The 27,848-nt window shown below is 44.4% G+C and overlaps 1 protein-coding gene across 1 annotated transcript; it reads left to right on the forward strand.

Annotated features, from left to right (window-relative positions):
- Positions 1-309: 309 nt before the first annotated feature.
- On the forward strand, positions 310-23,196 carry LOC308578692 (uncharacterized protein). The gene is made up of 6 exons (XM_081179164.1): positions 310-619; positions 4,315-4,843; positions 7,153-7,923; positions 18,336-18,403; positions 19,733-20,246; positions 21,177-23,196. Exons 2-6 carry the CDS (start codon positions 4,349-4,351, stop codon positions 22,008-22,010), a joined length of 2,682 nt encoding a protein of 893 aa, XP_081035290.1. The 5' UTR covers positions 310-619; positions 4,315-4,348; the 3' UTR covers positions 22,011-23,196.
- Positions 23,197-27,848: the final 4,652 nt, after the last annotated feature.

Here is a 27,848-nt window from a genome sequence, read left to right on the forward strand (position 1 = left end):
CCAGGGTGCAGGGCTGAAGTCATCTTACCAGAAACAGAACACAAAATAGGGCCTTTGCAACATATTATTCCCATGGTGAATCATAACTGACTGGAAAATAAAAAAAAATATGTGGTGAGGATAGGGGTGTGTGTGGGTGTGGGTGTGTTGTGCTTTAGCAGTGGTCTAAACGAAAACAGCCAGGAAATAAACCAACTCTAAGTCTCCCACCCGTATCTTTTTCTCTTCTGTTGCATAAGTTCCTGGCACAAAAGTCTGCCAAGGGCATGCGAACCCTGCATATTTCCAGAGTACTACTAGCCTTTGAGGATCTAGCAGGAACAATGGGTGGCAGTGCAAAGGGGACAGAATATGCTGTCCAAAGCCCATCTGCTTTGTTGCAATGCTCACCCTTGTGAAATATTCCCTAAAATATGTGAGTTTACTGTTGGGAGAACTAGCCAGAGAGGGAAGGATGGAGGCAGGGTTTCTCTTTTATAGGCTAGCTTTGTTTTCTGGCATCTATGAGCCACAAAGCTTGGATATAAGCCACAGAACATCCTGTTTTCCCCTCTCTCTTGCCTGTCCTCTTGCTGGTTGGTCTTTCTGAGGGTCTGGAAAAAACACTGCCCAGCTAAAGGTAAGAACCAAGAAACCTTTCCTAAGCAGGTGAAAATGTGTAGATTGGGGGGGGGGGGCTGTACAATACCTGTGGCTTCTAGGGCAGAGATGAGAGTTAAACATCTGGCATTTTCTAAGTATAAAGAAATAGCGCAGGGGGAGCAGTCATTGCCGACAGGCATGCAAGACTGAGGTTTGCAAACAGTTGCAGCAACACAGGTATGCATCAGCCCCAGAGGAAAGTGATTGATTGATTGATTGATTGATTGATTGATTGATTGATTGATTAACTGGTTATTTAATTTCTACACCACTTAATATATTAAAAAAAATCTCTAAGAGGTGTACTAAAAACTGAAGCAGCAACAGTTGTAAAAATGTTACATTAATACAAAGGGTGTGTGTGTGTGTGTGTGTGTGTGTGTGTGTGTGTGTGTGTGTGTGTTCAATATTCCTTCTGACATACCCTTCCTCTCAAGAGATAGCCGCTGTAACTTTGGAGGGGTGTCAGAAAAGGGGGACGTTACAAGTCCCCCTTTTTTGTTTATGCTGGATGGAATAGACTCATCTTCATTGTTTATGTTATTATATATAGCATACTCTCTCTCAGGTAAGAAATTTGCCATCTGGGATATTGTATCTTTACCTCTTCACAATCCATGTGCTTGGATTTTTTTTATGAACAGGCTGCTTCTAAGATTAGGGTCCACACTGCAAAACTTGTTATTGAATCATAACATCACAGAATTGTATGGTTGGAAGGGTCATCTTGTCCAACCCCCTGCAATGCAATGATAGTGAACCGTGAATCTATTTTACTTACTCAGTATGTAAACAATAACAACAGAGGCTGTGTTTTAAAATACAAACAGGGTATTCCTGCCCTCTGTTATGTACTGATATATATAACCATAGGTTTGGGGGGAAAGCTCTCACTCACTGTTTACCGTGAGCTGAAATAAAGAGCATGAAATCAACACTCAACTCTGAGTATATTTCACCCTCCATCCACCTCGTTGCTTGTCATCTGTGTGATCCTTTCAGTATGTCTTTTTTTAAAAAATGCTTTTTATTGGTGTTTCATTTAATATAAACAACAAAATACATTAAAATTCAACAATCATTTACCCACATTCTTTCCCCACACTCTGCTGAGCATTGACTTCCTTCTCTCCCTTCAACAGGTTTTCTTATGTCAGTTACTTTCCCACAGTTTCTTATTGTATCCAATCCTATCTACATCGTAAGATTTATTTCAGTCCTGCCAATCCTTTCAGTATATCAATGGCCTTTGGGCAAAACAATGAATAATGCTCCTGTCACTGGGTCCCTCTATTACAACAGCAATTTTAACACAGCGTTGCAGCGACCCAAGAAGCTGGTGACAACAATTGGGGGGGGGGGAGGGCTGAGCCTCATGCCCCAAAATATTGAGGAGGGTTCTCTGCCCCATATACTCGGAACCCCTGCATGTAACATACGACTTAACAGAAAAACAAAAACGACGCACCAACGCTGCAAAGTGTAACAAACAGCATTTGCAGTTCTCAAGCAATAAACAAAGCAACACTCCCATCCACTAATTAGCAGATGAACAAAACCTCAACCAATCCAGCCTAAAAACCATCTACACTGACCCAGCAATGTTTTCCCGCCTTACTCTGCCCACAAAATGCAGAAGCCTGGCACCAGGTCAGCTGCTGCAGATCAGTGGTGGAGTGGGTGCCCAGAACCTTCTCCAGGGATGTTCAAGCATCTCTCCCTTGTGTGAGGCAGGGAGAGCAGTAGAAAAGCAAAGAAGGGAGACAATGGTGGCAAAAGTTTTGCAGTGGTACCTCGGGTTAAGTACTTAATTTGTTCCGGAGGTCCGTTCTTAACCTGAAACTGTTCTTAACCTGAAGCACCACTTTAGCTAATGGGGCCTCCTGCTGCTGCCGCGCTGCCGTAGCATGATTTCTGTTCTCATCCTGAAGCAAAGTTCTTAACCTGAAGCACTATTTCTGGGTTAGCGGAGTCTGTAACCTGAAGCATATGTAACCTGAAGCATATGTAACCTGAGCTACCACTGTACCTGTTTTGCAGATATCCTGGCTACTCTTCTCTTGCTGCTGGTCAGGAGCAGAGGCACCGTGTTGCCCCCAAGATTAGGGGGGCTGGCGCATGTTGCACACATGTAATATTGCATGTGTGACATATGTCCTATGACATCACATACATCCCTGGCGTGCACGGTAAACTGGTGAGGACTAGCATAAGGCCACACCAACCTGTGTGATATCAGGAGATGCCACCCAGGCAGTTGCAGCTTTCCACTAGGCCATGCTGGTCCCCACAGTGTCAGGAGATGCTGTGTAGGCCACTGGGACCTTGTGCCAGGTCAGTCCCCTCAGCCTCTCTTGACACTGCACAGATCGGTGCAGCCTTCCGTTGATGTGCTGTGCTCAGCTTGGCAGTTCGGTCTCCTTTGCCCCCTCAATAGTCGGGGAGGATGACCCCCCTGCTAAGCAATATTGAAGGGGCTGATGACACCTTCACCCGCTAGAGTTGGTGCATGTGATTAGGAATGAAGCCAGGGAGATTCCCAAGGGCAGAAAGGGAGGTTTCCTTCCCTGGGTTAGAGGGTTAGAATAGGACTGAAGAGACCCAGGTTCACACACATATAGCAGACCCTCCAAGTGTCCTTATTTTCCAGGAACATCCCTGATTTAGAGAAGGCATCCTGGTTTCTGATTTGATCCTGGAATGTTCTATTTTTCCTTACAATGTCCCTATTTTCATTGCAGAAATGTTGGAGGGTATGGAATTGTCAAATTCCCAAGCCATCTGAAGGCAATCCTATATAGGGAAGGGTGTTTTTTTAAGTTTAATGTTTTATTATGTTTTTATATATGTTGGAAGCTGCCCAGAGTGGGTGGGGCAGCCCAGTAAGATGTGTGGGGTATAAACAGTAAAATTATAATTATGGAATGAAATTATGGAATTTCTCTTTCAATCAGATAAATGTTGGAGGGTATGACATAATCTAGCCACTGGCTATGCTGCTCAAGCTATATCACTACCCTAACCATATCCTCCCATACAAACCCACCACAGCTCTGGAATCTATGGGGAAAGCCCTTCTCTTGGTGGTGGACAGTGGTGGACCGCAGGCAACTTTGGAACTCCCTTCCTAGAGAAAGCAGACTGGCCACCCGCTTGTCATTATTCCGCCAGCAGATGAAGGCTGATGACATGCCTTTGGAAAGGGCTTTTCAATAATGCTATGCTATTTTTACTATCCATGTTTCAATAATAAAAACAATAAGAATAATTTTATTATTTATATGCCGCCCATCTGCCTGGGTTGCCAAGTAAAATAGATCTGTTTTTATATTGTTTTAATTCTAGTACAGTTTAATTACTTTTTAATAACAATATTTCTAGCTTGTTGTATTTTATCTGTTTTGCTGTGATTTGTGCAAGCCGCCTTGCATCCTGGTCTGGGGAAAAGCCAGGAGATAGATGATATAGATAGATGATAGATAGATGGATAGATAGATAGATATCCAACCTCTGTTCAAAAGCCTCCAATGAATCATAGAATTGTAGAATTGGAAGGCTGCCCCGAGGGTCAGGGATCATAGCTCAAGAATACCTGGCAGATGACAATCTAACCTCTGCTTAAATACCTCCAATGCATCTGACTGTACTTTGTCACTTGTCCCATCCTGACAGGTGGATACATTGGCTATTACAAGGAGCCAGGATTATGAAATCTACTAGAGAAAAGATCACCCTGAATTTCAGGGGAATCCGATACAAGACTTATGCTAGCACCCTCCAAGCCTTCCCTGGGACCAAATTGAGCCGCCTCACAAGCCCCCATGAGGCATCCACCGAGTTTGACTATGACCCCAACACTGGAGAGTTCTTTTTCGACAGAGATACTCGTGTTTTTGAAGAGGTGCTGAACTACTGCAGGACCAAGCACCTCCACTGCCCTCAGTACATCTGCAAGTCTGTCCTTGAGGAGGAGCTGGCCTTTTGGGAGATCAGTGAGGCCGCCCTGGCTCCCTGTTGCTTGCAGAGGCTGAGCGACATGGAGAGCCAGCAGGAAGACCTCGCCCTCTGGGATGATGGCAAGGATGAAGATGACCAGGCTCTCCTGGCCCAGGTGGGAAGGGGAAATAATAGTTGCAGGGCCCAGTGGCAGCCCAGAATTTGGACCCTCTTCGAAAAACCGTTTTCCAGTGGTAGTGCAAAGGTAAGTGCTGGAGCATTTCTTTAAAATGGGAATAGGGAGCCTGTGGTCTTCCACAGAGCCTGGTCATTGGGGTTGATGAGCACTGGACTCCAACAACATCTGGAAGTCCAAATAGGGCTCCCTTTGCTGCTTTAAGACAAGGAGGGGGGTCCAATTTGTTAAGGTCATCTTGAATCCCAGTTCTGTCTCCAGCAGCATTAACTACCCCTCCCAGTTTGATGTCACCTGTAAAATTGGATAAGCATCCCCTCAATTCCTTCATCCAAGTTGTTTATAAACATGTTGAACAACAATGAACCCAGGACAGAACCTTGTGTCACCTCACTTCTCCCTTTTTTCCAAGATGATGAGGAACCATTAGTGAACACTCTTTGAGTTCAGTCAGTCAACCAACTAGAAATCCACTTAACAGTTACCTTGTCCAGCCCACATTTTATCAGCTGTGTATCATGTGGAACTTTGTCAAAAGCCTAACTGAAATCAAGATACAATACCTTCACAGCATTCCCCTGATCCATCAAGCTTGTAACTCTATCAAAAAAAGAACTGAGTGTCATATGGCATGACTTGTTTTTGAGAAATCCATGCTGGGTCTTAGTAATCAGAGCATCCTTTTATAAGTGCTCACAGACCAACCATTTAATTAAGTGTTCTATGACCTTTCCTGCTACCTACATCAAGCTGACTGGTCAGTAGTTAACTTCTCCCCCCTGCACCCTTTGAAGATGGGGACAACATTTTCCTGCCTCCAGTATGCAGGAACCTCACCTGTTTTCCAAGAATTCTCAAAAATTATAGGCAAAGGCTTTGGGATTACATCTGTAAGCTCCTTTTGTACCATTGGGTCAGTGCTATTTTTCTAGGAAAAGAGGTGCTGGAACTCACCATAAACGCCTCCCTTGTTCTCTTATAATGGCAATGGTGCCCACCTAAGAGGTGCCAGATCTGAGTTCCGGTGAGTTCCAACTGAAAAAATCCTGCCATGTGGAGTTCACGTGCCTATACATTACATAGGCTTATATAGAGGCATCCCCTCCCCTCAGCTTTAAACACACATAGAAATTATGTTTACAGAGAAAACACATGTCTGCATTATCAAAACCAGATGCCTGCTTCATTGAGAAGAACAGGGTACCTTCTCTCTATCAGGCGAGCTCAAGACTGAGCTTTTTCTACACAAACATTCTTGACACATTCTTCACACAGCCTGTGTAAGAAGATTCTCCTGACAATATCCTTTCACACACTCTTTTTTTAACATCTCTGCACATGTAGGCTACCTATCAAAGCCATGCATGCACCATTAATTCTGAGAGGGAAATAGTAGCTCTCAGTAAATTAAGGACACAAGGATGGTAGATGGAGCAGTTCTTTCTTTGTGGGAATCTGGGGAAGTCTCCTCCAACATAGTGCTCTCCAGATATTTTGCACCAACTCCCATCAGACGTAGCCAGCATGACTGACTGAAGTTTGAGCTGATGGGAAAACAGTCACATGGACTGGGGGCTGATGGGATTTATAGTAACGCAAGATATCTAGAGGGCACCAGGCTGAGGAAGGCTGATCCACTTTGCAAACAGGGGCTAAATGGGGTTCTGCCACAATTTAGAGGGAAGAGCTCAGTGGTGGAACATCTGCCTTGCCAACGGAAGGTTCCAGGTTCAATCACCAGTGGCACCACAAGGTAGGGTGGGAGGGGAGAACCTTTCTAGAATACTGGAGATTCACTCCCCAGTCAGTGTAGATCAAGGATGGAACAGTGCTCCTATGAAGAAATGTTGCAGTGTCTGGATATTTTTAGTTTAGAAGAAAGTCAAGTAAGAGGTGACATGACAGAAGTTTATTATGCATGGGGCAGAGAAAGTGCCCCAAAACATTAGAACTCCTGGACATCCAAAGAAGCTGAATGTTGGAAGATTCAGGACAGATTTAAAAAGTACTTCTTTTCGCAGCACATAGAGCAGGAAACTCACTCCCACAGGAAGCAGTGAAAGCCACCAACCTAGACAGCTTTGAAAGAGGATTAGACAAATTCATGGAGGATGGTAAGGCTACCAATGGCTGTTAGCCATGGTGAGGCAGCAATGCTTCTGAATATCAGTTGCTGGGAACCATAGGAGGGGAGAAGGCTCTTGTGCTCAGATCCTGCTAGCTGGCTTCCCTTTGGGGCATCTGGTGGCCACTGTGAGGACAGGATGCTGGATTAGATGCTTCATTGGCCTGATCCAGCAGGCGCTTCTTATGTTCCTGTATTCTAACACAAAGCTCACAAACTAACTTCGTGACACGGCTGAACTTTCTTTCCACAGGTTCTAGCCGCTATCTCCTTGGTCTTCAACATTGGGATTTGCATCCTTTTCATAAAGAAGGCTGATGTAGAAATTGAGTTCTTTGTCTATGGACATGAATACAACAGCACTGACACCGTCCTCAATGAGATTCACAAATACTTCCCTTACCTCATCCCTCTGGAGTTTTTCTGCGTCCTCTGGTTCTTGTTTGAGTTTTCCGTGCGGCTTACATTTTGCCCAAATAAAAAGAAGTTCCTGACCAGCCCCCTGAACATCGCTGACTTCATCTCCCTCTTTCCAATTTTCATTGAGCTCTGCACACATGGACAAGCCTGGCTGGGTTTTGTCCGTGCACTGTACACCCTCAAGCTCTTGAAGATCCTTAAGCTCATAGAAATCCCTCTAATGTTCCAGGTCCTTTCATACACGTCCAGGTCTGTCTTCAGAGAGATCTTCATCTTCATGATCATCTTTATCTTCGAAAGTCTGTTCTTCGGCATCCTCATGTTCTACACAGAGGTCCTTTACCCGGTACCTGAATCGTATTTTGAGAGCATTTCATCCTGCATTTGGTGGGCAGTCATCACTTTGACCACTGTTGGTTATGGAGACTCGTACCCTATCACTGAATTCTCCCAAGTGATAGCAGCCTGTGCGGCACTCTGTGGCGTGCTGACCATAGTCATCCCAATCCCTATCTTTCTGATCAAGTTCAAGGGCTATTATGATGCTGCCGTGATCAAGGAGAGGAGGAAGAGGAAGATGGAACAAGCAGCAATGCTGTCATCCTAAGGACTCCAGAGCACCATGTTGCCAATTGTTCCTGGGAAGAGATAACTGGCTTCTAGATAGCTTCCTGCCACACCGCAGATGCTTCAGCTGATTTGATGCAATTTTTAGCTTCTACCTGAGCATCATATTCCTCTGTGCTGCCAACTGAATTAAGTCACACTCTACCTGTGCTCCCACATTTCCAAAGAGAGAGAGGGCTACCAATGCCCGCTAGCCATGGTGGCTATGCTCTGCATCCATGGCTGAAGGCAACAATACTTCTGAATATCAGCTGCTGGAAACCACAGGAAGGGAGGGAGCCCTTGTGCTCATGTTCTGCTTGCTGGTGTCCCAGAGACATCTGATTGGCCACTGTGAGAACAGGATGCTGGACTAGAAGCGTGGATTGGCCAGATCCAGCAGGCTCTGCTTATGGTCTTATGTTCTTAAAAGAGGTCTTCCTCCTCGTGCTTCTTGCCTTCAAGCCTTTTTGCCTGGAACATACCTTTGGACTGTGATCATGGCTCTTGCTTGCCCACAATGAACATGGATAGATGCAAGTTGATCTCTGTTGGCATTCTGGGCTCCATTAAGGAGATTAATGCTGCCACAACCAACCAAAGGGGAAATGGGTTAGAGTCGCCAATAATGTTCTGTCTTTATATATTTTTAGATTGTATAAGCCACTATCATTTTTCAGAAAAAAAACCTACAGCAGCTAACATTGCAACCTAAACACAACTGGCATAATAATATAAGGGGGAAATGATGCAGGGATTTAACAGCGTATAAAAGTAACAATAGCAGTACTACTGCTGCTGCTACTCCTCACAGTGTAATCTTTTACATGGCTACCTAGATGTTAATTTCATTGATTCAGGGAAGTTTCCTCCCAATGTGTTTAGGATTGGACCCTGAGACTCATGAAATAAAAGTCAACACATTCATATACCAGGCATACAGCAAACTATATTACTTACTGGAAACCCAAATGCACAGAGAAGGGAGAGCAAAACCCACCATTTCATGGTTAGTGGCCCTCATCACAACTCGCTCAGTCTCTGAGAATAAAGCTTCTCATTTCCAAACTGGAAATGAGAAAGGAGCAAATGTAAGACCTACTTCTGGAAAGGACTAGATCCCACTTCAGTTTGGGGGTCAACTGATATTAAAGGGGTGGCCCTCCCTCACCCAACCCCAAAAGCCACAACTTATAAAAATGACTTGCATTAGATTCTCAGCATTCCTTCTGTTCATAGAAAATAGTGGAAGTATTTGGAAAGCTAAATTCCAGTTTATTTTAAAATTTCATATTAATCAAAAGTTATTACATGCATGCATGCACATTCATACATACATGATCAAAAGGTATTACATACTTGCATGCATATACATTCATGTGTATTACACACACATACATACATGAATACATACACACACACACACACACACACACACACACACACACACATATAAGATTAGAAAGACTACAGCAGGATCCAGAATGCCTCATATTTTTCTCTCACTTGTTTGCTTGGCTCTCCTCCTGAACTGGGTGCTTTATGCTGAATGATGGCCTTCAGGGAGCCACCATTGACCCCAATGGCCCTGCAGGCATGTTATAGTATTCCATGAACCATAGCTTGTTGTCAATGGGCACATGCACCATCCACTCTCCTCTCTGCTCCAAAGCAAACTGGAGCATCAGGTGAGTTTCAAAGAAGCCATCAGCATAGATCAGGTGCATTTCAACCATGGGTCTCAAAAGGGGGGTGGGGGCAATGTGGGATACCAGCCAGTGAAGTGCAAATAATTGCAAATGTTTTACTGGCAGGTAGCAGGAACGGACACAGTCTACACTTGAAAAAGGAATCACAGTCATAGAAATGTGGAGTTGGAAGCGACTTGCAAGGGTCCTCGAGTCCAACTCAAATCCATACAGGAATCGCAGCTAAAGGATCCCTGACAAACAGCCAATCTCCACTTTAAAACCTCCAAGAAATGAGAGTCCACCACTTTCTGAAGGAATCCATTCCACTGTTGAATTATTCTTACTCTCAGAAAGTTCTACCTACCTACCTACCTACCTACCTACCTACCTACCTACCTACCTTTTTCGTAATGGATGCAGCATTAAGCAAGTCCTACCCCTCCAAAAGTGTGCTTAATATAGTAGACCCCAAAAAGTGTAGACCCCAAAAAGTGTAGACCCCAAGCCCCCTGGGTTTCTGCTAGGTATTGGCACCTCAGTTTCATAACTACATTGCACTTAAGAGAAGCCTACTGGCACGAAAATGAGATTTTTGTATTATTAAATCATATAATGTATGCTGCATTGTGCTTTCACGCTACAGTTTATTAAAGGTAATTATATTTCTCCATTACAATTAATTTGTGCTTCATGTTTCTCAGGGGCAATATAGGCATCGTTGTTAATTGAATAAACACAGAGAACATGAAGGATTCTTCTGTTTAGTAAAGAACTGCTAAGGAGAGGCATAAGCCGCCTCAGGACCATGATGAATTGGGAGGGAGGATTCAGCTCTTCCTCCCCCTGCCATAGACCTCTCCTAAACCTGTCTCTATTTGCATTTCAAGGGACACCTCCATTGGCACCAGGAAATCTAGTGTTTTACAGAGGAACAAACCCAGAGCTTAGCTACAGAGTTTTTTGCCCTGGGTGAAGCCTCCAGAGGGGCACCATTGAGGCTCCCTGCCTGTATGTGTGTGTACACAAATGTGTGAGTGTGGGTGGGTGTGGGTGCCAAACTGGATCTTTGACCCGGGTGAACTAAAGTCTAGTTTCACTCCTGACAAACCTGACAGAGTCAGCTCCCTGCCCCAACAAACCTACACTCTAAGGGGAAATCTAGAAGCTGCCATGACCCCAGCATCCAGGAAGACACTGGCTATGTACACACCAGACACTTACAGCACTATGATACCCAGTGCCTTTTTTTCTTTAAAAAAATGTTTAGGAGTACTCTCATTTCAACTCAAGAAAATCACAATTTTATGGTTCAAATCGGGGAAAATAAATACAGTAAATGGACAAAAGTACAAAGATTCACAAAATGTTTAGGAGTGTGCGTACCCCCAGAAAAAAAGCACTGATGATACCACTTAAAGCACTCCTGTTGTCCCCCCCACAGCACCAAATCCTGGGAGCTATAGTTTGTGAAGGGTGCTGAGAGTTGTTAGGAGACCCCCTCTTCCCCTCACAAAGCTACAATTCCAAGAGTTCCCTAGGAAGGGACTGACTGTTACACTCTGAGAATTCTTATGTGGTTATTTATTCATTTATTTAAAATATCTGTATGTTGCTGTGTCATTCTAAAACAACTATCAGAGTGATTTACAACAAGAAAAACATAAAACACTACAATGAAAACCATAAAAATGTTAAAAACAGACAACAATTAACCATTGTGGAAGGATGCCTTATTACTTGCCTGTATAGGCCTGGCAGAAAAAAATTCATTCCCAATCACAGACAGATGAACCCTGTCAAGCCTGTAAAGGGACGCAACACGGAAGGTAATGCCTGAGTGACGGATCACCGTCCCTGCCCAAGGCCAGAACCTTTTTTGGCCACCACGCTCTGGACGCTCATCTGGGCCCTCTCGGTGGCAGCTGGGCATTGGCTACCTTGCCACACATCACTGCCATCAGTGACCAAATTTTGAGTCCAATAAGAGCCACCTTCAACTCTTCAAGTAATGAAATCCTCTCTATACAAGATTGGATCCAAAAGCTGACACAATATGCCGAATTAGATGGTTTATCAGAAAAAATAAAGAATAAATCAAAACTGGAATTTGTTTCAAAATGGGAGGTTTTCAAACAATGTTTGAAAAATAAATATAGTAGTTTAAATTCTGTTGCAGCATTCGAGGAACTTCAGTAATAGTTGCAAGGTAGATATAAGAAATTAGATATATTAAGAAAAAGTTTAACTATGGTAAAAGTGTGTATTGGCAATAAGTAATATGAAATTGGCGAAACCTGCCAATGCAGGGGAAATTCCTTCACTGTTCTGAATACAGCAACCATCTTATGACCGCAATAGCGCCCACTGACCTGGAACGCAAAATATTAGCCTGGAAAGAAAAGAATCATTAACTTGAAGACCACTGACCTAGGAAGAAATTATGGAGGCAAGAAATTATTAATTTGAGGGAGGGTGGGTGGGTGGGTGATCCTGGAAGGAAGAACACCAAAAGAGGCTTGGACAACAAGGTCAGCCTCTTTTCTTTGGCCTTAGCCCCACCCCCGGCCGGCCATCCATTGTCCTCCCTGGCCTAGGGTGGGTCAAAGGCCGGCCCAAGCAGGTGGGTGGCACCCGCCCAGGTGAGCCCCGCTTGGTGACGCAAACCCCGCCCACCTATGCGGAAGGGAGCGCAGAAATTGCAGACACATGTGCTAAAGCCTGTCTGTGGTGCCTACCCCTTTGCCCCAAATGATGAGACAAGACACCAGAATATGGGTTAAAATTGGCCACAACTTTATTGAGCTTCAGAAGTGGGAAACTTGGCACAGGCCTTGGCAGGTAACCCTCTCAGCCCGCCTGGCTGAGGATATGCAGGCAGATGAGGTCCAGTGAGAGGGGACTGCAAAGCGCAAACTTACATAGCATGCCCTTCCACCGACCTCATCCCAGGAGTTTGACCTACATGCCGCCACTCTAGGGCCAGGGACTCCCGGTTTTTGCCATTTAATGGGCCCTGCAAGCGCCGCATGGGGAGGGAGCATGAATGCATCCTCCCCGACTTGATGTTAGACTAAAGGATACCTTGCCAAGGCCTAAAACTGCCACCTGTGGCCTTAAGGGCCTCGCCGCCAAGTCCCACAACTGAGGATCAATCAAACCCTGCAGTCTACCCAGTCCCTAAGGGCTTGTCACAAGTCGTGGAGCCAGAGGTCATTACCCAGTGGGGTCAGGTGCACTCCATCCTCCTGGAATAGTTCAGCCTTATCTGCTGTGATGGTGGGATGTGGGATAGAGAACCCACCAATTTGCAGCATGGTATTGCGCATGGCCCTGTTAATTTTCCCCACAGCATAATTGATGTGAGAGGGATTGGAAACCCCCCTCCAGTGCAGACGGGGTAGGAGATTGGACCAGCCAATAGTCATTGTCGGGTACAAGGCATGCAGGCTTTTTATATCTGCCCTTGCAGCAAGGGCCAGGGCAATGCCTTTTTGTTCCACTAGATCGTTCTCTCCCACGTGTAAAATCAAGACCCTCAGAGGGCCATGCGCCACCGCAGCACTACGCAACATGGGCATCAAGCTCCGCCAACGTATGCCCCACTGGGCAATCCAATAAATGCGTACCTTGGGGAGGATGTTAAGGTTATGCCACCACTGTGTGAACATGCATAATCCGCTGCCCAATGGACAATGCTGTGGCCTATAACCCAGATCTTCATGGAGGGTGAACCTGTAAGAAAATTAAATTGCAAGTGGTAAGGAGGAGGAACCAGGACAAATGTAGCTTTTGTAGGCTGCAGAGCGCCAGCGCCCAGTGCCTTGATGTGAGCAGGGTCCCAACCCTGGACTGCCGCTGAAGTGGCAGCCCTGATACGGAAGGAATGCCCGGAATATTCCTGGGGACTAATGCCACAAGCCAATAAGGCTTTGCGTAAGACTGCTGTGAATTGTGACCACGTCAACGGGCGCGTGTTTGAATGAATGAAGAAAGGGCCCTTGCACTGAAGAAGCAGCGTGTGTGTCCTGATATGGGCAGGGGCCCTCCTGTTCTGTCGGGGACAGCGCCAGCATGACCCCTTTCCGCAATTGGTCAGTTTTTGAGGACCGAATTCTGACATTCAATGTATCCCTGGAGAACTTAATGTCGGTGTCTGCCAGCCCTGATTGAGGGGACCCTGCCAAACACTCCCCAATGCGCATGACACCAAAGAAGGCTAGGGAGAATGCTGCCTGAAAGAGACGCGTTTTGAAATTTAACCAGCAGATCTCTGGTAGTTTTTTCCAAATTAGATTGTGTCGATAGTGATAGGCTTCCTGCCATCCTGACGTGGGGGAATGACTCGCCACCACCCAGCTAGCAGCTTCTTGACGTGGAAGCTCTCACAGGGGTCTGGCCAACAAAGGAATTTACAAAAGAATCAGATAGTTGCCCTGTAAAGCATTAAAGTTTTATGGCAAGGCCCTTGCGCTTTAGGAGCACCATGAATTGAAGCACCTCCTCCTCCTTGGCGCAATGTGTTTTGGTGCCATGAAAATGCCCGAACACATTCCAGGCCCTGGAATAAGAATCTAGTGGAGGGTGCTAATGATGACAATACTCCCTGGTTTACTTCTCGCTTCCAATCTCCCACAGATTGTCTGGGAAGGCGTCCGAGGTCTGGGCTGCCTCTGGTGCCAGTTTGCGGAAACGCTCCATCTGGAAACGAGATAGCGCATCAGCAATGTTATTGTTAAGACTGGGTATGAAATGGGCAGTGAAGGAAATATTGTGCCACAGGCACTCCAGCATGAACAGGAGCAGCACCCTTATGACCCTCACGGACTTTGATGACTCTTACCACCGCTTGATTGTCAGACCAGAAACAGACCCTGGAATTCGAGATGCGAATGGCGACTAAAATAGGGAAAAACTCCGGAAAGGTTAAATCCTGAGTGATGCCTGCTGCATGCCAAGAAGATGGCCACGGCTGGGCACACCAATGGCCCCTGAAGAACACGCCAAAGCCAAAACGGCCAGAAGCATCAGAATGGACCTGGAACTCCACCCCAGGGTTAAGGCTCTTTTGCCAAAATGAGACCCCATTATAATCCTGCAAAAATGCAAGCCAAATCTTCAGAGCATCCTTTATCTGCTTTGTCACCCTAATGCGATGGTGAGGGGCTACCTCTCTGGCCATGAGCCATGCCAGACGGGCACAAAAGGCATGGCCTGGCGCAACTACCCTACATGCAAAAATAGGGATTGCACCTGGCGAAGGGTGGTCTTTTTAACTCCGAGCGATGCCTCCAGCAATGCTTTCAAGGATTCCAGCTTGGTCTGTGGGAGGTGCAATTGAAGCTCAACAACTTTAATCCTAAAAAAAGCTCAACAACTTTGGTCAGCCCCCATGGTCCTTTACTTCATCAAATCTGGCCCTCTTTGAAAAAAGTTTGGACATCACTGTCTCCCCTTGCCCGTGTTTTTCCCACAACAACCCTGTGAGGACTGGCCTCTAAATCACCCAGTGAGCTTCATTATGCTCAGATCTAGATGTTGGTTATGTATAAGAGAAAAGACACATTCTGGTGAACATTCTGCTATATATTCCCATCAGAAACCCAAGGCACCCCAGATGGCCAGTTTCAAAACCTTGGCTGTGAAAATACCCTCATTTGCCCATCATCTTCTTCACCAGGAGGAAGAAGTTAACCAGAGAGAGGCGTCCAAGTTGAGCAGAAAAGGCAAGAACAAAACAATTTGTTCTTGCTTCATTTCCTCACCATCCCTCCAGCCCCCTGCCGCCTTGTTGCACAACAAATCTGCTTTGAATTGAGCCAAGAGAGTTTGAACTCTGCCCATTTCCAAGAGGCCAGAGCTCTTTCAGGAGCTGTGGGTGGCAAGGGAGTTACTGGCTTATTTATAAATGGTCCACTAAATAATAGCTGGTTGTTGCTGATAGGAAGGTATGTTGGGGGAGCAGAGCAGAGGGTGTGCATTACACACACTCAAATAGCTTTTCTGTTGGATTGGCTGGCTTTGCTTCTTGGCATCTGACATCTCTAGGCTTGGAACTGGGCCCCTAGAGGCATCGTGTTTTGCAGACAGCTCACTCAGTCCTTTTGCTGCCTGCTTATTCTTCCCCATTCTCTCTCTCTCTCTCTCCACCCACCACTGCATCGGGACTGTGGAGGTAAGGACTGGTGCTGTAGCTTTTTCTCTGGGATTCTTCACGTATGTGTGTGTGTAGTATGGTGCAATGGGGGCTTTTAGCAGACAACAGAAGAGGTTGCTGATGACACTCAAGTTGTGGGTTTGGAGGGCATGAAGAGACAGGCAGGCAGAAATGACAGTCACAATTTGCAGTGGTGGTACCTCCTGAGGGCTGCCATCTAGCTTTGCCATTGCACGTACTTCTTTTCATGCACCAGGGGATGCGCTCAGACATACTGTGTCTTCCCTGCTCAGGAAGGAGGAATATATTGTTACATGCTACCCCAAACTCAGAGCCTCCAGGAGTTCCTGTGATTATGCAGGTCTGGTTTCCTTAGAATGAAAGTCAGCAGAGACTGTGGTGTCTTTTGGATCTATTGTATTATTTAGTCAGATATACAACCTGAGCATTTGATAGAAGGGGTCACAGCATTAGCACCCTTCTCTGTTAGCTGCAGCTTTGGATCCAGCACGGAGCAAGCATATCCTTGTGTCTCCAGCTTCCAGCTCAGCTCTCACACACTACCCTGGCCCTTGTTCTCTTACCTAGCAGATAAGTGAGGGGGTGGAGGAGGACACCATCACCTGGTTGTAGTTCTTGCAACCCAGCTCATTCTTTTGGGAAGCTGATGAGGACATACTTAGTGGCCAGCTAAGGTCCATCTTTTGGTGTGCAATTCTGCATAACGTATATCAGAATACTTTTGAATAAATATGAATGGAACTAGATGGATTTTTGAGGTGCATTTAACAGCTGAGCAGCTGTTCTCGGAAAAGGCGGGTCAAACATATTCTGCTTAAATCAGTGGCTCCCAAATTTGATGATACTGCCCCCTGGGGTGGGTGGGATTAGTTAGAGAGGTGCTAAGAGGCAAGGGGGTGGCAGGAGGTCAAAGGCAAGCCTTTCTGAGCATGTTAATCACTTATTTATGATTAACACGCTAGAGTCTGAAACAAAGCACCTTTCTCACTTTATATTTAAAGTTGAACTGCTCTTATCCCTCTCAAGGGGACACAGGTGGTGCTGTGGGTTAAACCACAGAGCCTAGAACTTGCCGATCAGTAGGTCAGCGGTTCAAATCCCCTTGACAGGTTGAGCTCCCGTTGCTCGGTCCCTGCTCCTGTCCACCTAGCAGTTCAAAAGCACGTCAAAGTGCAAGTAGATAAATAGGTACCGCTCCAGTAGGAAGGTAAATAGCGTTTCCGTGCGCTGCTCTGGTTTCACCAGAAGTGGCTTAGTCATGCTGGCCACATGACCAGGAAAAACTGTCTGTGGACAAATGTCGGCTCCCTCAGCCAGTAAAGCGAGATGAGCGCTGCAACCCCAGAGTCATTCATGACTGGACTTAACTGACAGGGGTCCTTTACCTTTATCCCTCTATGTATTTTGGTCCTGTTTGTATTTTTTTTAATTCTAAGTTTTCACAACTGTTGGTAATGCTTATTGATTTTCTTATACATTAATTAGGTGAAGGTTTGTGCATGTTTGGTAAGTGTGGGTAGGTATATTTTCCTGAGAAATATTTTTCATGCAATATTTTTCGAAGTATATACTTTTTTTAGCTGAAATATTAGATCAGAACATTATCTGTGTGCATCAGTGACACACACTCATGCCTACAAGTTAGTTTTTTGGGTGGAACATAGATATAAATTGAATTTTGATTAAAAGTGTGATTAAATATGAATTTTATTGCACTATTATCTTCCTCAGTAGATCATGCAAACTGCTCTTCTGAAAAAATCTTTTAATGAGTTTATGGAGGCATGGGGCAGTGGCCCAAAAAAGTTTGGCAACTACTAGCCTAAGTAGTTTCTATTAAATTGTGCCAGGCTGGTCTCTGATGGTGCATTGCTGCACAATGGTGGAAACATTTTGGTTTTTCTCTAACCTGTACATGAGAAGCTCCTAGATCACCAACAACTAGCAGAACTCTGTGTGTGTGTGTGTGTGTGTGTGTGTTTGCAAAGTTCTATCAGGGCCACCAAGACATGTGGAAGCCAATATAAATTGGCAGGGCCCTACAGTCTGGAAGTGAACTCAACTATCTTTCATATGTTTTTGTCTTCCTTGATAGTATCATTGTTTGTTGTTTTTTTATATCCATTGTAAAACTGGTGAATTTCAAAGAAAATAATAATGATATACAGCATTTTGCCAGTTATTGGCCATTTAACGGACTACTGAATTTCCTCATGCAAAACACCTTTCAGACTCTCTGCCTTGCTCAGGAAGAAGGTCCTCTTTGCACGCCAGGTCTGTGATGCTCCCAGGAGATATTGTGAGATCTCAGGATCCATCCAAGTTCCCATGAGATCTCATAGGCCTTGGTTCCCATTTATTATTTTTTTGTACTTGTTGTTACTGTTTTAAAGCATGAAGTTATAAGAAAAAACTGCTCCTTTTCCCCCATGGGGTACCCAAGAGCCATATAGAGTCCTTATGTAGGTTCTCTATCGGTAGGAGAAAATAACAGGCTAACCAGAGAATATTGAGAAGCAAAGCAGCCAGCAAGCCTGATCTTTATTAAACTGTTACAACAGGGTGCTCTCACACACACCCCACGCAGGAGGGAGGAGGAACCCAGAACAATGGTGTGCAAGCCCTTATACAGTGGTACCTTGGGTTTAGAACTTTGTCCCTGGATGAGAACGGAAATCGTGCACCAGCAGCATGGTGGCAGCGGGAGGCTCCATTAGTGAAAGCACACCTCAGGTTAAGAATGGTTTCAGTTAAGAACGGACCTCTGGAATGAAGTTCGTAACGTGAGGTACAACTATAGACTTTTGAAACTGCCACCCTTTCCTGTCTGACAGGGACACCGTTAATGGGCTTACCTGGACAGCCTGGCCATTCTTTTGTGATGATAAATACTTAATTCCTGATTTCAGGTCACAGGCTCTCCCTATTCATACCCAAATGTGCCCTTAAGGCAGGATTTGTGGGCACACACGCTAAACCCTGTCTGTGGTGCCTATCGCTTTACCCCAAATGATGAGATAAGAGACCAGAGTATGGGTTCAAATTGGCCACAACTTTATTGAGCTTCAGAAGTGGGAAACTTGGCACAGGCCTTGGCAGGTAACCCTCTCAGCCCGCCCCGCTAAGGATATGCAGGCAGATGAGGTCCAGTGAGAGGGGACTGCAAAGCGCAAACTTACACAGCATGCCCTTCCACCAACCTCGTCCCAGGAGTTTAACCTACGTCCTGGTGCTCTAGGGCCAGGGACTCCTGGTTTTTGCCCTTTAACGGGCCCTGCAAGTGCCGCCGCATGGGGAGGGAGCATGAATGCATCCTCCCTGACTTGATGTTAGACTAAAGGATACATTGCCAAGGCCTAAAACTGCCAAAGTTGTGATGAAATGCTATGGGGAAAGTGAAACCTGCCAATGCATGGAAAATTCCTTCCCAGTTCTGAATCCAGCAACCTTCTTATGACCGCAGCAGCGCCCACTGACCTGGAATGCATAATATTATCCTGTAAGGAAAATAATCATTAACTTGAAGACCACTGACCTAGGATGAAATTATGGAGGCAAGACGACAAAACTCGCGGAACAAATTAATTTCGTCTTGCGAGGCACCACTGTATTGCTGGGAGCCTCTCCATCGTAGATTCTGGTTGCAAATATGTGTAAATAAACCACATACCATAAAGACACCACTGTCGCCACTGTGCCTTGTTATTATTTATTATATTTATATCCCACCCATCTTGCATGGGTTTTCCCAGCCACTCTGGGTGGCTTCCAACACATATAAAAAGAAAATAAAACACATATAAAAATAAAAACACCAAACATTACCCTGGGTAAGGGCCTAGAACCTCTGGAATCTTGCACTGCTGCTGACACTGGGGTGGCTTATAGCAGTATTCAAAACTGTAATTTCATTGACTGAGCCCCTTTCTGAATCTTCCCAGGTTGTTGCAAGAAGCCAGCTGGACCACCATCAGACAGATGGAGGTCTCCACCGGAAAGGTCATTCTGAACGTTGGAGGCATCCGCTATGAAACGTTCCTTAGCACCCTGCAGGCTTTCCCAGGGACCAAACTGTGGAGCCTCACAGAGCCCCAGGCCAAGACAAAGCATGACCATGACCCTAGCACCCAGGAGTTCTTCTTTGATCGGAGTGGCTGGCTGTTTGGGCAGGTGCTGAACTACTACAGCACAAAGCAACTCCATTGCCCTGCAGGTGTCTGTGAATCTGCCTTTGAGGAAGAGCTGGATTTCTGGGGGCTCACAGGCACCCAGCTGGCCCCCTGTTGCTGGAGAGGGCCCCAAGAGGAGGTGCACGACATTGGGATTGTCGATGAGCAAGACAACGACCAGGGTCTCTTGATCCAGGAAGAAAGAAGGAGTGGCTGTCAGTATGCCCGGTTGCGGGCCAAATTGTGGGATCTCTTTGAAAAGCCCCATTCCTCTAAACGTGCAATGGTAAGGAATGTGCTTGATAAGTGCCAGACTTGGCTCTGTGACTTGCCAGGGGAAGGTGGAGAGAGGGGCTAAGGGGACTGGTCAAGTACTGGGAATGTAAAACCCAACTCTGCAGATTAACTTGGTGCTGTATATACCAAACTTCCTCCAAGGCAGCAGTTCCTCCCACCACCACCTGGACTCCACAAACTCCATAAACTCTAGCACCAGCCACCCTATAACAAGCATTATTCAGAATAGCATTATATAATAAATTGTGCAGAATATGTTACACTACCAGATGCCTCTGAGAAACTTGCTATCAGGATCTGAGCACAAGTGCCCTCCCCAGAAACTAGTATTCAGAAGCATATCTGCCGCCAACTGTGGAGGCAGAGTTTAGCTATCATGGCTGCTAGCCATTGACAACCTTGTTCTCCACGATTTTGTCCAGTCCTCTTCTAAAGCCATCTGTGTTGGCCTCCTAAAGTACCGAGTTCCATATTTGCTGCTTCAAAAAGAACTTTCTTTTATTGGTGCTCATGTGGGCTCTTCTATAGCCAAAGGGGCAGAATCTGATACGTGAATGTAGGAAAAGTTAACAAACGCGTGAGAGTAGGTGGCACCTTTGTTATATGTCTTCCCGTGCCTAGCAAAACCCTTCCGCTTTAACCAGACATTTGGCCTCTGAATATCTGTGGCCTCTTAGGTGGGATGTTCCATTGCATTACTTTAATGTATTCTTTTAACATGTTGTGTGTTTTTTAAATGCATCTATGTAGGTTTTAATTAGTTAGTTAGTTAGTTTGTGAGTTGCCTTTGGCAACAAAAAGTTACCAATAAATTTAATAAATACAGTGTGTGCATATATAATATTTAGTTTTAGTTAGTTATATAAATATAAACCAGTGGGCCCATTTTCCTATGTTCACCCTTCCTTTATCTTTGCAGGGTTTGGCAGTTGTTTCTCTGCTGTTCACCATTGCCATCATCATCATCCTCTGTGAGGAGTCCAAGGGGTTCATAAAAAACATCACCCCAGACCATACCATAGAGAGCCACCACCACCATTACTACCATCACTTCTTTCCCTCTGCCTATTCCTACGAAGTGCCCCCCTACCTCCTCCACCTTGAGCTTTTCTTCATCCTCTGCTTCACGGCTGAGTTCTTCGTACGGATCATGTGCTGCCCAGATTTGAAGAAATTCCTGAAGAACCCTCTGAACATCGCTGATCTCCTCTCCCTGTTCCCAGTTTACATTGAGCTGTCCTTGGCCAGACCTTCACAGGAGCCACACCCTCAGGAGTCACATCCTTTGGTCCAGTGGCTGGGTCTGTGCCGCATTATTTACATCATCAAACTCCTGAAGGTATTGAGGCTCGTGGAGACACCTCTGATGCTGAGGGTGCTGCCTTGCATGTTCAAATCCATCCTGAGAGAGATACTCATTTTCTTGTTGATTTTTGCTTCTGAAGTCCTTTTCTTTGGCACCCTCTGCTTTTATGGGGAGCTGCTGAGTACCAACTTTAAAATAGGGTTTCATGACATTGGCGAGGCCTTCTGGTGGGCAGTCATCACTCTGACCACTGTAGGGTATGGAGAACTTGTCCCTGTCAGTGTCACCGGCCAAGTGATAGCAGCTTGCACTGCACTCTGTGGTGTGCTGACCATCGTTGTCCCAGTCCCGATCTTTCTATTCAGTTTCAAGGGCTGTTATGATGCTGCTGTGATCAAGGAGAGGAGGAAGAGGAAAGCAATGGAAGCAGTGACGCTGTTGTCCTGAGGACTCCTGAGCATCACATCCCCAGTTTTCTGTAGGAAGAGAAAAAAAGGCTTCCAAATAGCTCCCTGGCACATCACAGAAGCTTTTCAAGAAAGCATTTTATTGAAGTAATAAATAAATAAATAAATAAATAAACCAATTCAACAAAAATAATAGAAGTACAAAAAAGCAGCACAGTATATTCAGGAGAGACTTAATTTTAGGTTGGTGGGGTGTTTAAGACCACCACCAGTTTCATTGTTGCCCTGAAGAGAGGCAGTTCTGTGTGTCTGTATTTTTTGTACATAAGATAAAATCCCACCCAACAGCCCATGATTTTTCTGGGTCCTCCAAGCCTTTGGCAACACGTGATTTATCAGTTTTTGCAGCTAGTGATAAATTCCACATATTTTTATACCAAAGTGAAAGTCTCAAGCCTTGCAACTTTTTCCATTTGGAGGCAATTGAGGTTCTGGCAGCTGCCAGCATCCATGTCAAAAGTCCACAAGAGCTGATTTTTTTCTGCTGATCATCCCATAGTTGTAGGTTTTTTTATACCACTTAACATATGAAAAATATCTCTACGTGGCGTACAAAAACCAAAAGAGCAATAGACAACTTAAACAAAATATTACAAAAATACACAGTTACATATAAAAATGCTAATTAACTAATACAAAGTTACTACTATATATAAAAATCATATATAAATCCATATCAATTTATTTTCCTTCTGACACACGCCTGATATCTGGAATTTGGTTAAGATTAAAATATAAAGCAATGTACTTTTTTTAAAGCTTCATTTTTTCAGGAAAAGGTAATGATATGATTTATCTCAATATGTTTTGTAGGACTTAAAAGTTACATCAAAATGGTATTTGATCAAGCTTCGAAATTTTTACATTAATTGGCAATTAATTTCAGAACATGAGAGAGGTGCTTAACCTATGTAATGAAATAGAACATATTTACATGGTTAGGTGTGTTTCAAAACTTAATAAAAAGGTAAGCTGCTGTTACTGGAATTTGGAGTTTTCTTGTGGAAAATTCACCACTTTGCCTGCTTATAGAGCTCTGGTAAGGCAAAATTGTGTATGTTATACATTTTGCTCATTCTCTATGTTTTTGTATCAACTCCATGATTAATCTTACATTCTGCAACAGGATTAAGATTTTGCTAGTAAAGAAAAATACTTTTAAACTGTCTGGTCTCAGAATGAAATATATCTGTTTCTCTAATTATTTTTATCTGGACACAGGTGCACCATGTGACCATTTGCACTCAGTTTCCTGTGAGATCCAGAGCTTGCTAACCACACAGGTGTATTTAGGCCCTGATTTAGGGTCTGATCTGCCAATCTGGGCATAGAACATGTGATCTGTACTGTGGGCAGGTTCCCACATGCACCCAGTGGCATCTGTTTTGTACAGTCAGATGCCAGTCTCCTGGCATATGTGTCCGTTCCCTGATTACTGTAACACTCTGCATGTGTGTATGGACCATGATAGATATTCTTAACACTCATATGCTGATAGAACTCTCATATTGCCACACAAGATGGCATTACTGCCATCCGTTCACAATATCCATCTTCCGACGATCAGAGCTCCTAGCATCAATCCCCGCTCTGCATAGAGCAAACATGTATTAGAGAGGAATGTGGTTGTGTGATCCTGCTCACCTTCCCATGTGCTTAACTCTAAATGCGGCTGCACCCTGAAAATAAATTGCATGTAAAACAGTAAAGCGTAGAGGAGTCCTGAGATGCTCTGCATTCGTGAAGCTGTCGGGAGCAGTCATGACTCAAACTGGGAAGCTTTGCGATTGTGTGTGGCTGCCCTCATGTGATGATGTGCAGCATTGCAAGTTGCAGCATCCACCTAGTCCAGTACAGTACTCAAATGTTTCGTTCCACGGAACACTTGAAAACTGCTGAGGTCTTGGTGGGACCACTTAATTATTTTTCTGCCTCTTGCAGGAGTTGGAATGTGCTGTGCTAGATGCTGTAAGATTTGTGCCTGTATTTTTATTGTTTCTTTTATTTCTTATGTGGTACTTTATTGTATTACAACTGGCATTCTGCAGAGTTCAAATTGTAACAGAGTAGCATACAATATCAGATGTCCTTGAGTTATTGTGTTAGGAGAGAGGGAGGAAAGCTCTTCTCCCATCTACTTTCTCCATGCCAGGTATAATTTCATGTCCAATACAAAATTCCTCTGTATGAACTGAGATTGCTCATCCAGACTTCATTTTGTGTCATGCTACTAGGCACAGGTCCACACTTTAAAGCTCTGTCCAAGCGCCTCTCTTTCCCTGGCACTTATTACCCCACGAAAACCCACTCTTTACCACCAGAAACAATTTTGTGGAAAATTCAGATTGCAGTTTGTTCCAATTCTGTGTTAAAGGGCAGGTTTTGCTGGGGAAAGCGGTGGGGAGGGGAGAAGAAGCTCTCAAACACGGACCAGGAAAGTGCAGACCTGTTCATATAAAGCCAGAGGCAAAAGGTAAATGTAGGTGAATCCCTAGCATGATGAATGCTTGCTTCTGTTCATGGACACATGACATCATAACAGCACCAGATTTAGGACTGTCCAGGCGTTTCCCCTGTGTCGGGTGCCAAGCTGAAGGGGTGCAAAATATTACACTCTGTTGTAAAATGAATTATTGTGAAAATAAGAAATATTTGGGGGAGAGCACCAAATTTTGTGCTCACTCAGGGTGCCATATTACTAAAGTCCGCCTCTGGAAACAAGCAGGCAAACTCCTTGTCCCAGAAGATTGGGGGGGGGGGTTAGGAACCTTCGGACCTTTGCCCAGAGCACCCAAGGAGGTCAGAGGCAACTTGAGAGAATTTGTACCCCTTCCATTTTTCCATGCACAAGCCCCATATTCTGGAGCCAGGACTGAGCAAAGCATCCTTGCAAGTGGGGTGTGTGCACATGTGCGCATGTGCGTGTTTGCTAGGGGCAAAGCAGCAGCAGGTTATGTGTTAGCTCAAGAAGAAAACCTAATCATTCTAAACACAAAAAACACTAAGCACTATATCAACAACTTTTTAAAATACTTGTAGTCTAAACTTCTCATCCATTTTTTACAATATTAAAATATTAGCAAATTTTAATGAGTGTTACAGCATTCTGCTACAGAGTGATGTAACAATGTAACACTAATTTTATTAAAAAGAAATTTTCTGCTCACCATTTTAGCAACATTTTAGAGTTTTTTCTCATTAAATGCTTACGATACTCACTTCTGATGCAAAAGAAAAATCAAATACTTTTTGTCTTATGCTATGGGTTGCAATTAGCAATGACACTTAAATAATGAATAAGTGCTGGATACATAATTGATATTTTAAAAAATTGGAAAGACGATACCATGGCCCTCTTTCAACAGTGAAAAGAAAATATGACTACTTTTGCAAAGTACAAACGGACCCTTTCAGTTGTAGATTGTGTATGGACAAAAATAATGATATTTGGAATGCATTTATAAAAAGCATAATAACTTGTTAATAATTGTATACTCATTAGAATAACCATACTACTTATATAGCTATATATTGTTTTGTACCACAGTCTCAAGCACTTTTTCACTTTATTTCTCTATTGTAAATTTTCAATAAAATATTAAAAAAAATTATTTAAAAAAGTTCATGGCCACTCTTGTGAATTAGATCTTGCACTTTGCCACCCACTGCAATTTTTCTCCTGGCCGTTTGTGTACAGTGGTACCTCTGGTTACGTACTTAATTCGTTCCGGAGGTCCGTTCTTAACCTGAAACTGTTCTTAACCTGAAGCACCACTTTAGCTAATGGGGTCTCCTGCTGCCGCCGCGCCGCCGGATCACGATTTCTGTTCTCATCCTGAAGTAAAGTTCTTAACCTGAAGCACTATTTCTGGGTTAGCGGAGTCTGTAACCTGAAGTGTATGTAACCTGAAGCGTATGTAACCCGAGGTACCACTGTAGAGTAGACAGAACATAGCACGAAATGTACACAGAAAAGCAGCTATTCCCCCCAAAATGTGGCAAGTCATTTGCAATGGGGCTGGGCATTACAACAGATGGGCAATGTTTTATTAGTGCTAAGAACCTTGCCTTGCCTTCTGAAAGCAGCATCCTTCTGTTTGAATCCCCCACCCCACTTGTTCAATAAATATTGTTACATGGCTGCTCTTCCTCAGCAGAGATCACACACCAACCGCACAGAAAAAACTCCAGCATTTTAAAACATGTAAACCACATCTGGTTCACAGCCATTTCTCTACTTCTTCTTCCAAGTTCTGATGAATATCACATTGCAAATGCTAGACAGGTCAGCAAACTTTTTCAGCAGGGGGCCAGTCCACTGTCCCTCAGACCGTGTGGTGGGCTGGACTATTATTTTGGAAAAATTAAAAACAACGAGTTCCTATGCTCCACAAATAACCCAGAGGTGCATTTTAAATAAAAGCACACATTCTACTCATGTAAAAATATGCTGATTCCCGGACCGTCCGAGGGCCGGATTGAGAAGGTGATTGCGCTTGATCCGGCCCGCAGGCCTTAGTTTGCCTACCCATGTGCTAGAGGGAGGCTCTCAGTTACTGAAAAGACTGCATCCTGCCATTAGCTCCCACAGGTGAATCTGTCTGCTGCTAGCACCTGTCTGTCTTGGGAGACGTTGGAGGAGTGCACATTTGGGGGGCGGGGTTTCTGTGGCTGTAGAGACCAGTGTGGGAGAGACATGTTTTGTTGCAGCTGGGGCTGCATGCCTTTGTGTGCATGGGAATCCACCCCCCCCCATGTGAAGGAGCCATGGAGCATTTTGAACTGCAGGCGGTGATAGCATATTGTAAATGTAAAATGCTATCCACACATTTATCAGAGAGGGAAATTTCAACATAGCCTTCCTGCTATCATGCTAGTTAACATAGCTGTGCAGGGAGATTTATATATCTGACATAGAGGAGCAAATATGTGAATATAGTGGTACCTCAGGTTAAAGACGCGACAGGTTATAGATGATATCATGTTACAGACTCCGCTAACCCAGAAATTGTACCTCGGGTTAAGAACTTTGCTTCAGGGTGAGAACAGAAATTGCGTGGTGGATGTATGCTACAACAGCAGCAAGAATACTCATCGCAAAGTATTGGAAGACACAAGATCTACCTACTCTGGAAGAATGGCAGATGAAAATGATGGACTATATGACACAGGCCGAGATGACAGGCAGAATCCGTGATCAAGGAAAAGAGACGGCGGAAGAAGAATGGAGAAAATTTAAGAGATACCTTAAGGACTATTATAAACTTGACGAATGTTAGAATGTTGAGGTTTGCAGGGAAAAAAAGGGATACAGTGACATAAGAACAGATTATAGAAAAGATCAAGATGACAGAGGTTGGAAAGGAATGTTTAGAAGTTGCTAAAAAATTATGGACATTGGAATGCAGAAAGGGGGGGTATGGGGGAGTCCCGGAAAAGAGGTTTATGAAAAAATGTTATGAAATTATACGTGTTTGTATGTCTTTTTAGGTGTTTGTTTGTCTTTAAAAATTTTGTAAAACCAGTAAATTTTTTATAAAAAAAAAAAAAAAAGAAATTGCGTGGTGGTGGCGCAGCGGCAGCGGGAGGCCCCATTAGCTAAAGTGGTACCTCAGGTTAAGAACAGTTTCAGATTAAGAATGGACCTCCAGAATGAATTAAGTTCTTAACCCGAGGTACCACTGTATCATCATTTGAAATGGTACTGCTCCATAGGAACATAGGAATCTGCCTACTGAGTCAGACTGCTAGTCCATCTAGTTTAGTATTGTTTACACTGACTGGCAGCAGCGGTCTCCTTACTTCGTATCTTAAATTT

The sequence above is a fragment of the Podarcis bocagei genome (genome assembly GCF_964188305.1).
Source record: "Podarcis bocagei genome assembly, chromosome: Z".
NCBI classification, from domain to species: Eukaryota; Metazoa; Chordata; class Lepidosauria; order Squamata; family Lacertidae; genus Podarcis; species Podarcis bocagei.

What these genes read in the sequence shown, in the direction of transcription:
- LOC308578692 (XM_081179164.1), top strand. Translation starts at nt 4,349, where the DNA reads ATGAAATCTACTAGAGAAAAGATCACCCTGAATTTCAGGGGAATCCGA. An exon ending in AAGCAGCAATGCTGTCATCC is followed by an intron (nt 7,924 to 18,335) that starts TAAGGACTCCAG and finishes GCCTGATCTTTA; the next exon opens with TTAAACTGTTACAACAGGGT. An exon ending in ATTCCTCTAAACGTGCAATG is followed by an intron (nt 20,247 to 21,176) that starts GTAAGGAATGTG and finishes TTATCTTTGCAG; the next exon opens with GGTTTGGCAGTTGTTTCTCT.